This window comes from Enhydra lutris, unplaced genomic scaffold, assembly GCF_002288905.1.
Source record: "Enhydra lutris kenyoni isolate GAN:26980312 unplaced genomic scaffold, ASM228890v2 scaffoldscaffold43, whole genome shotgun sequence".
Taxonomy (NCBI): Eukaryota; Metazoa; Chordata; class Mammalia; order Carnivora; family Mustelidae; genus Enhydra; species Enhydra lutris.
The window spans coordinates 1,834,366-1,845,573 of record NW_019154127.1 but is presented as its reverse complement, the minus strand read 5'-3'; the positions used below and the strand labels follow the sequence as shown (position 1 = coordinate 1,845,573).

At 36.3% G+C, this 11,208-nt stretch overlaps 2 protein-coding genes across 2 annotated transcripts; one reads left to right on the top strand and one right to left on the bottom strand.

Moving 5' to 3' along the window:
• Window positions 1–1,812: 1,812 nt before the first annotated feature.
• On the bottom strand, window positions 1,813–1,959 carry LOC111155641 (keratin-associated protein 20-2-like). Its single transcript, XM_022515913.1, has one exon. The coding sequence runs from the start codon at window positions 1,957–1,959 to the stop codon at window positions 1,813–1,815; it is 147 nt and encodes a 48-aa protein (XP_022371621.1).
• A 5,427-nt stretch (window positions 1,960–7,386) lies between these two features.
• On the top strand, window positions 7,387–7,623 carry LOC111155661 (keratin-associated protein 6-1-like). The gene has a single exon (XM_022515954.1). It carries the CDS (start codon window positions 7,387–7,389, stop codon window positions 7,621–7,623), a length of 237 nt encoding a protein of 78 aa, XP_022371662.1.
• The last annotated feature ends 3,585 nt before the right edge of the window (window positions 7,624–11,208 follow it).

Sequence of the window (11,208 nt, the reverse complement as noted above, 5' to 3'; positions counted from 1 at the left end):
CACTTAGAGGATTCCAACCAGGTCTTGATGGCAAATTGATTTTTATCAGACTCCTTCCATATAGATGGAAGTTGCTATTTAATAGGAATGATAGATATTCAGGTATGAGTTTGCCTTTACTGTCCACAGGGTCATGACCATCACCAGATATGTGGTGGCTTATTTATCATCACAGGGTCCCACATAACATTGCTGTGGACTGAGAAGAAGATGAAATAATTTTCTTCTGAGAAGAAAATGAAATAATGCACCCGTGGTTATGAGATCTGTTCATCTTAACATATGTCACAGCAACCAGTTGAAATGGCTTCTTTTTTTTTTTAAACAGGTAACTGTATTTTATTTTTTATTTCTTTTCAGCGTAACAGAATTCATTGTTTTTGCACTACACCCAGTGCTCCATGCAATGTGTGCCCTCCATAATAACCACCACCAGGCTCCCCCAACCTCCCACCCCCTGCCCCTTTAAAACCCTCAGGTTGTTTTTCAGAGTCCATAGTCTCTCATGGTTCATCTCCCCCTCCAATTTCCCTCAAATGGCTTCTTAAAATGCAGCTAATGAAGGATCAAAGGATTATACTCTGTGAGATTTGGTATTGTTTCTACAATGTAGACTATATATATATATATTTTTACCAATGTCGCCCTGTCCCTAATATGTAGAATATAGAGATCTGAGGAAAAACAAAACAAAACAAAACAAACAAACCTGTTGAAGAAAACTTCTCTCTCACCATCGCTCCCTGGGACCCACTTAATAAATCGCTATAGCGTTTTTGCCTACCTGATAAGAGTGAGCTCCGCAGACCAGTAGATCAGCAGAGAAATTAATTACAGTATTGATTACTGTGAAGAGATACAGTTCTACTGTATAGTGGGAGTCTGAAGAGACATGTCAGAAATTCATAGGATTTGTTGGGGTTGCTTCTATTCCCAAAGGACTGTTGTATAAAGGCACAAGAACTAAGAGGAGGGCTAAGACTTCTCAGGGATACAGTTTTAGCTACCTAGACCAGCAGCGGAAGCAACAAACTATGAGGGCAATGTAAAATGGGTAACACAGGACAGAGATGGTCATTGTCAATTACTGCTTAGAAACCAATTTGTAGCTGAAAAGAGACATTAGCTTGTCCAACTAATCTTCTCTGCTGTTTAATTTGGTTTTGTTTTTGAGACTTCAGGACCAGCTATTGTCTTTAAGAAGTGGTGATAGAAGAGATTGAACATAACATGAGTTGTGCCTGCACCTGAATGGGACAAAGAGTAAACTCTAGAAGATGCTTGTTGGTGCCTCATCAGTAAACACTCTGTATCCATTTCAGTCACGCTCATGCTTTCCTCTTGCAAGCTGTTCAAGTTCTCAGAACAATGCCTTTGTCCTTTCAAGTGCCAATGAGTTCATGTCTTTGGAGCAGACTTTAGCAAACAGAAAAATAGCAGCTATGCAGACACACACACACACACACACACACACACACACACTTACACTCAGAAGTGATGAAGGTAAATGAATATATGTAAAAAATACTATACACTTGCAAATGAACTTACATTTAATGAAAAATAAATAATAAATAAAATCAGAATTTTCCCAAGATTGTATTTGTGCACATATACCAAAATGAATGTATATTTTTACCCCACGGAATCATTGGATATTCTAGATAGTTCATGAGTTGGTGACTCTTTTATCGTAGGTGGCCTAGGATTTTAGATATTAGTGTTAGAATAGAAAAATAGTACTAATATAATAGAGAATCTTTATATAAATAACAACAGGAACTATCCCAGGGATCAGCAAACTAGAACAGCTCAGTAGAAGCCAGAACACCAGTATCTTCCAAAGCAGCATGGACGGTAGCAGGCATGACCATAGCCATCCCAGCCGCAGCCATAGCCATGACCCAGGCCACTGTAGCCGTAGCCCAGGCCGCCATAATAGTTGCCATAGTAGCACATGGTGTCAGGAGTGGAGGCTTCAGTTGAGGAGCAGAATCAGTTCCTTGAGTTTGGATTTCATAATCTGCACAGGGCCTTTTATACAACCTGAGTGGTATGTGGGAAGACCACTAGCAGGATAGACTCATCTCCAAACAGATGGACATTTTTAAAAAAAAAATCTGAAGAATTCTTCATAACCAATGTATTCAGGACTCTGTTGCTGTAGTGTCATGTGGCACTAAAACAAAACCCATCTCCTAATTACAGTGTTTGGTTACTTAAGAACCCAGCTTCCATGAGAGCTTACGAACAATGCAAACCTCATCTGTATTTGTTATTTTTATTATGATTGTTTTTGATTTGATTTGAATTTTTTGAAATTTTTATTTAAATTCCAGTTACTTAACATACAGTGTAGTATGAATTTTAGGCATACAATATAACGATTCCACTCTTCCATACATTGCCGGGTGCTCATCACAACTGTGCTCCTTAATTTCCATCACTTGTTTCCCCCACTTTCCCTCTGGTAATCACTGATTTGATTTCTTAAAGATATGATAGGAAATTCCTTTTTTTAAACTTTATTGAAGAATAATGGACAAATATAATGATATACATTTCAAGTGTACAGCATGATGATTTGATGTACATATTCATTGTGGAATGATTACGAAGATCAAGATAGCTAGTAGAACTTCCATCACCTTACATCGTTAACTCTTTTTAAGTGTGTGGTAATGACACTGCTATGGAAACATAAAGATGAATGGAAACACTAGTAGTTTAAGCAAAGCTTGATTTTAAGCTGAATAAATTTTTACTTTTTTAAATTCTTGAAGCCTCCCTCTCCCTTTCACTTGTTTTTCTGAGACTCCTTTGTTTCAGAAACTTCCTGTTGATACTGACATTTCACTGACCCTGATGTATACTTAGTAAGGTGACTAAGATGGCCAGCACCAGCGGAGTCAGGAAACCACCTCGAAGTCATGATGTGCACAGCTGGTACAGTACCTACCAGATTCCTATGGACACCACCCAGGTCCTGTATTTTCCTACAAAACCCCTCAGCCTGTTAACCAAGTGGGTCTGCAGTTTTGAAGGCATTAGTCTGCTACAGCCTCTTTTGCCTGGCAAAGTAATAAAACTATTGTTTTTCTTATTAGTTTTTAAAGATTTTATTTATTTATTTGAGAGAGAGAGCATGGACGGGGCGGGAGTGGGGCGAGCAGAGGGAGATGGAAGAGCAGATTCCCGGCTGAGCAGGGGGCTCAAGGCGGGGTTTCATCTCAGGACCCTGAAATCAGGACCTAAGCCAAAAGCAGATACTTAACCAACGGAGACACCCAGGTGTCCCCTGTTGCTCCTCTTAATCCCCAAACTCTGTCTTCATGTTTTATTTCAGCTCTGGAACACAGAGGTTAGTTTTCAAAAACAGTAAGAGTGTATAAGATCTTCTCTCAACAACTTTAAAGCATACAACTGTTATTAACTATAGTCACCATGTTGTACAATAGTTCCTCAGAACTTAAAAATGAAACTTGTACCCCTTGAACATCACCCCATTTCCCTCTTTTTGCAGCCTCTAGCCAATGCCATTCTATTGTCTGTTTCTATGAAATTGCCTTTTGTTTTTGTTTTAGCTTCCACACATGAGTGATACCATACAGTATTTATTTTTCTCTGTCTGGCTTATCTCACTTAGCATAATGCCCTCCAGGCTGATCTATGTTTCTGCAAATGGCAGAGTTGTCTTCTTTTTTTATGGCTCAGTTTGTGCCATTTGTCTACATGGGCCTTTGACATTGAGAGGAAATATGTATTCTACCAGAAATCTTAGTTTAGAAAGCTATTCTACTTTGTTGATTTTTTTTTTTCATTTTTTCCCTTATTATTTTTTTGTGTGTGACACAATAGCAAATAAACTCTGAAATAAATATATTAAATTCTGATAATACTTGAAAAACAATAAAAGTCAAAGGGTTGAATAAGGTTATTTGTTACTTGGGGGAGTAAATCTTGTTTATTTATTTTTAATTATTTTGTTTTTAAAAAGATTTATTTATTTATTTATTTATTTAATTTGAGAGAGAGAGAGAAAGACAGAAAGAGAAAAAGCATGTGAGTGGGGGGGCAGAGGGAGAGAGGGGAGGGAGAAGCAAACTCCCCAGTGAGCAGGGAGCCCAATCCCAGGACTCTGAGATCATGACCTGAGCTGAAGACAGACGCTTAACCAACTTAGCTACCAAGGTGCCCCTGGGGGAGTTATTTTTAATTTGAGTGGTCACAAAAGAATTTGAGGAGATGGCACTTTCACTGAAACCTGAATAAAGAGAAGGATTCAACCATTCCCACTGCTGCAATTTCCAGATAAAGGGGTCAGCTGTACATTGGCAAAGGTCTTAAGGAGAGATATAACTTGGTCTGAGATGCTGAAGAGTCACTGTGTTTGGAATATGGAAAATGAGAAAGAAAACGGTAGGAGATGATGTCAAAGAGGATAGTTTATTGCTGGATATTCTAAATGTAATGGGAAGCTTATGTAGTCATGCTCCAGGGAAAGGGTGTAATTTAATTTTTCTTGAGCCATGAGATTGAGATATTAGAAGAGAATACATTTGGTGTTATGAGGGGGTCATGGACTGTTTGTGGCTAATATTACATTTCTGATGACTATTTAAGATAACAATTGAATTATCAGGTAGACAGTTGACTAGACATCTATAAAAAGGGTGAAGATAAAGAACATAGGAAGGTCAAAAACAATGCTGTAAGATTGAAGTCAAATTATGGAGAAGATAATACAAAAATTCCTGGAAAGATGATGTTGGAGGCAAAGTAAGCAAGTACAGTGTATTGCATTCAGAGAGAGAGAATCTGTCAAGAAAGAAGAATTCAACTGACCTGAATTTTCAGAGCTCTGATGAAATGAATACAAAGAAACAAACCATATTTGGATTTGTCAAGACATGAAAGGTGCACCTCAGTGGAGTGGTGGGTCAACAGTCTAAATGTTTGAGGGAACAGAACATGAGACAATGGAAGCAGTAATCTTATAAATACATTTTTGAAATTTCTATGAAGAGGAATAGTGAATTAAGGAGTTACCTTGGGAAACTCATGGGAATTATCTTGGGGAAATATTTGTTTAATGTTTGCTTTGTTTTCCATGAGAGATAGTTAGCATTAATCATATTTCAGAGCATTAGGGAGCAATACTTAAAAAAAGAAAAAGAAAAAAAGAATACTATGGTATATACATAGACAGAGCATGGAAGATTTTTAGGGCCGTGAGGCTCTTCTATATGATACCACAATGGTGGCTACATGTCATTACACATTTGTCAAACACCACAGAATGTATAACAACAAGAGTGAACCCTAATTTAAACTATAGACTTAGGGTGATAATAATGTGTCAATATAGGTCCGTCAGTTGTAATAAATGTACCATTCTGGTTCCAGATGTTGATAGTTATGGGATAGAGGGGACCATCCAAAATCATCTTAACTATTTGCAAAACTTGTTAAATAATTATTTTGTTAACTAATAGATTTTAGTCATACACCTTTCTGGTCCATGAATTTATTCAATGTATAGGACTTAAGTCTAAAAAAAATGATAATCACATTATTTCAACTAGTGTTTATTAAAAAATTATTCTCAGTTGAATGATAAGTGATTGATGAAATCTAAAGTATGATAATTTGAAACAAGTATCTGATGTAGTTGAGATTTTCTAATAGTTATTATCTCAGTGAAGGAGGGAATGAAATGATCTGCAACCATCATAATGTCTTTAGTTTGTGGAAATATACTTATCAATAAAAATAAATAGAAAATACATTAAAATACATGATAAATGGATAAGTGATTGTGTTTAACCTGATTATTCATATAAAAACGTTGCTCTGTTCTATTTAGAGGCTATTTTCATTTGACTAATTTGAATTACTTATCAAAGCAGATGAACAGAATGAATTACAAAGATCTTGGGTACTGAATTCCAGGGGAAGGTAAACTGAAGTTTGAATGGTTTCCAGTCTTGAACCCTCTTCACTATTGGATAACCCAACCTTAACACTCTTTGGTTATACTTTAAGGTTAATGAAGAGATATTTGCTAAAAGTCTTAAAACACAGAACATCATTGTATTGTGACCACTTTGGTCATTGATTATGGATTTATATGCATAATCATACCTTCTTCCTGACTCTTCCCAAAGACATAAAATCTATCTGTTTTCAGACAATAACAAGATTCTCTTGGCTTTTCTGTACCCCCTAGTAGCCTAGATTACCATCCAGTGAAAAGAATGAAGTAAAAAAAAATATCAATGATTATTTAGGAGAGTTCCTTGTGCCTGATTAAAAATAGACTACTTATTTAACATTGTATGCCTTTATAAATGAACTTTTCTTTTTATCATGGGAAAAATAACTATCTGAAATTTAAAAAATATCAGTCAGAATATCAGCTGATAATTATATATCCCCAAATGTGAACAGATATCCCTGTTGACCAGTGAGCTATTACAAAAAAAAAAAAAAAATGGGAAGCACTGACATTTCAGATACAGTAAAGCCCATAAGCATGTAACTGGCAAAAATTATTAAATTTTCAAAGTTAAAAATGGTATCAATTGAAAATGGCAATTGATACATGTCTCAGTAAAATGAGATCCATTATTATCACTCTCTCTGGCGGTAGGTTCTGATCAGAAATTGCAATCCATAGGATAAACTATTTTTAGTGTCCTGAAGAAGAATTAGGCATAAAGAATTAAAAAAAAAACAATTTGTATAAGTAAAAAACCAGAAATGCAGTTGGCTCAGGGTAGTTCTTCAAGACATGTGAATAAGTTGGCTCTTTCTGAATTGTATTACAGAGATGAATTGACTTTGCGATTTTCTGTGACACATCCTTTTGAAGGTGGAGAGACAGCTGAAACACTGAAGAGGGAAAAGTGTTTTGAAACAAAGTAGAGGCAAGACTCATTGGTCAAAAATGTGTGCTATTAGTTTTTGGAAAGACAGGGAGAAGACTATAGGTTTTATTTTGTGCCAAGAGCAAGTCAAAATTGGCCTGCTGCAAATGCCATTTCTTGAAATGATGCATGTTTATTGAGATTAAAATGAGATTTGGTGTAATGCAGGGATTTGGGTGTATGACTATCTCCTGTCATTACTGACACTGAATTGTTTTGGGGGAGTCCCGAGTCACCAAATAAAATAAATTTCTTTAATTCCTCTGAGGTTTTATCTTATGGTTAAGAAACAACAAACTAATTAGATTAGTCATAAGATTAGCCAGTGGCATGACTCCTGTGGTGGATCCCACCCACATTGAGGGTATATAAAAAGTCTCTGCAGGGGAATTGTCCACACTGAAGTGACACTTCTCCTCTCCTCCTCTACTCAAGGACAACCTCAACAACCAACACCATGTGTGGCAGCTACTACGGAGGTTGTGGCTATGGAGGCTGTGGTTACGGAGGCTGTGGCTATGGAGGCTGTGGCTACGGAGGCCTGGGCTATGGCTATGGCTCCAGCTATGGCTGTGGCTTCCGCAGACTGGGCTGTGGCTATGGCTGTGGCTACGGCTATGGGTCTCGCTCCCTCTGTGGCTGTGGCTATGGCTGTAGCTCTGGCTACCGCTCTGGCTTTGGCTGCTACTATTGAGGTTGCCCTGGGAGACTTTTCTCTCCCACACATGTAACATCATGATTTACCTGTCCTGAATCCCACGCCCTGTGTTCCTACACAAGGTTGAGATAATTCTGATTTGTGGAATGGGGTGGTCCCTGTCTGGATCTAAAACCCATAATTATTTATTCCCAACCTTTGCTTCATGAAAAGCCAGAATGTGATAATTCATCCTGTGAACTCACTTACGTACTTCTACCTAGTCATTGATCCTGCCTTGATAATTTTCATGCATCATTCTGTTTCCCAGTGTTCCTTAATAAACTTGGCTATCCTGAAATAAAAATCTTGGTTTCCTTTCTATTTATTACAAGTAATAGGGTTTATTTTATTTACTTATTTTAAAGAATTATTTATTTGAGAGAGAAAGAGAGAGAGAGTGTGCTTATAAGCAAAAGAGTTGGGGGTAGGGAGAGAAGGAGAAGGAATCCTCAAGCAGATTTCCTGCTGAGCCCAGATTAGATTATATATTAGAGAATAGATTCCCAGCTCTATTCCAGGACCCTGAGATCATGACATGAGCTGAAATAAACAATTGGAGGCTTAACCAACTGAGCCACCCAGGCTTCCCAGAATTTATTTTATTTTATTTAAAAAAATTTTGTATTTGCTTGATACCAAGAAAGGTTGTGATTATCTGTTTTTGACATATATTCTTTTGCTGTTTCTACTTCAGTTCCTCTAACAGTTCTATTATGTCTCTGTTGCTAGGAGTTTTTAGACTAAATGGTACAGCATTTGTCAATTAGTTTATTGTTGCTTAGCTCATGGTAAATATTCTGCATATCTTTTCCCTTCACAAACCACCATCTGCAAAGTTCCATGCCTCCCCGAATCTTTTTTTTAATGTTTTATTTTTAAATTTTTAAAATTACAGACAGAAAAATTCACTCCCTTGGTTATATCTCTGTGACTTCGAAAAATGCATAGTGTTGTGGTACAACCATCAAAATCAAGATACAAAACAGTGCCATCATTCTCCCCACAAAACCCCTCATGCTTTCTTTCTTTCTTTCTTTCTTTTTTTTTTTTTTTGGTAGTTTCAAGTTTTGATTTAAATTCCAGTTAGCTAACAAATAGTATAATACTAGTTTCAGGAGTAGAATTTCGTGATTCATCACTTACATACAACACCCAGTGCTCATCACGAAAAATGCCCTCTTTAATACCCCTCACACATTTAACCCATCCCCTGTCCACCTCCCCTCCAGCAACACTCAGTTTATTCTCTGTAGTTAAGAGGGTGTTTTACGGTTTGCCTCTCACTTTCCCTCCCCACTGTGTTTATCTGTTTCATCTCTTGAATTCCATGTATGAGTGACATTATATGGTTTTGTCTTTCTCTGACTGACTTATTTTGCTTAGCATAATACACCCAACTCCATCCATACCATTCCAACTGGCAAGAAAAGATGCTCAACTTGTTCACATCAGGGAAATACAAATAAAAACTACAAGGAGGTATCACTTCACACCTGTCAGAATGGCTAAAATTAACAACACAGGAAATAACAAATATTGATGAGGATGTGGAGAAAGGGGAACCCTCTTACACAGTTGATGGGAACACAAACTGGTGCAGCCACTCTGGAAAACACTATGGAAGTTCTTCATGCCTTTCCCAAACCCCTTCCCAATCAAGCCTTCCTCTTACTCCTAAACCTTATAAATAACTGATTCTTAAATCAACCTATACTTTTGCCTTTTCCAAAAGGCCATATTGTGTTGGAGACTGTTCACAGTTTTGGAAATTTGCTAGAAGGACTAATGGGACTCAGCATATACTTATGCTTTTGGCTAAGATTTATTATAGCAAGGTAGTAATGATACATAGCTAGTTAAGGGAAAAAGAAACAGGCAGATTCTGGAGGTACCCATGTGAAGATGTTGTGATGTTCTCTCCCTCCAGGAGGGGCTACACAGAGCTCGCTCTTCCCCCAGCAACAGAAATAAAGTTTTCTATGGGTGATATTTCTGCTCAAGGAAGCCTATTAGAGACTCAATGCCCAAAATTTTAACTGGGGACAGGTGAAAAAAGGCACCAGCAAAATCTCACTCTTCCAGAATGAAAACATGTGTCTGGCTAAAAATACATTGTTTATACAATCTAGGGGCTATGAGTCCTGCTTATCAGTTAGAGAATGGTGGGAACACTTCTGACATCCAAATTCCTAGATCTGGGATAAGGGTAATATTGATTTCATAAAATAGATGGAGATACATTCCCTCCTCTTTTTCTTACTCTCTTTTCTGGAGGGATTCCATATAACTAGTATTACTTCTTCCTTTCATGTTTGGTGGAGTTAATCAGTGAAATTATATGAACTAGGAGTTTTCTTTTTTTGGAAAGATTTTAATCACAAAATGTATTTTCCTATGAGTTATGTGGCTATTCAGATGATATGTTTCCTTTTGATCAAGTTTTTGGCAATGTCCTGCCTTTTAAGGAACAGGTCTATTTCATGTAAGTGGTCAAATTTATGAACATATTGTTCCCTATGTTCCTTTATTGATTATAGGGTCTGTAGTGATGTCCCTATTTTATTACTACTGTTGGTAAATGTGTCTTCTTTTGTTTCTTTGTGAGTCTTGTTACAGATTTATCAATTTAATTGAAATTTTCATAGAATCAGTTTTTGGCTTCACTTTTTTCCCCTCTACCCTCTGTTTTAAATTATATTGATTCCAGCTATTAGCTGTATTATTTCCCCTTTCCTCTTTTTGTACTTCTCTGTTAATTATTTTGTAGGAATCTTGGATTACTGATTTGAGAACTTTCTGACTACTACCTATTCAATTTCCCTTCAAGCACTGTTTGATTTACATCTCACAAATTTTGGCAACTTCTCTTTTAATTTTCATTCAGTTCAAAATATTTCTAGCATCCCTTTAGTTTTTCTCATAGACACAAACACACACACTTATATTTTATATGATTCTCTTATAAACAATATATAGATGGGTCTAATTTTAGCAAATTTGATTATCTCTTTTTTTCATTGATTATTTAAATAGTCACATACTATTTAATTATTGATATGGTTGGAATTAGTTCTATCATTTTATTATTTGTTTCTGTTCTCCATTTCTCAGTTCCATTTCACTGCCTACTTTGTATTATTTGAGTGTTTTTTAATATTAGATTTTAATTTATCTAGTGACTTTTTGCTATATCTCTATATTTTTTAGTGGTTAATCTTGGGATTGCAGTATACACAACTAACATTTCACAGTGTTCTCAGAGCTCATATTTTGCTACTTTAAGTAAAAGGCATAAGCCTTACAAGCCTAAATATCTCTTTACCATTGCCTACTTATAATACATTTATTGTGTGTGTGTGTGTGTATATATACATACCTTGAAACCTAAACCTAAACATACCTTGAAACATACCTAAACATACCTTGAAAACCTCTCATTAAATATTTTAACACTTGCTTTTAATAGTTGCATATGTTTTGAAGAATTTAAGAGGGAAAGAATAATCTATTTACCCAAATGTATAAAGCTTTCTATTGCTCTTCCTTTATTTCTGAAGTTCCAACTATCTTTTTAGTATT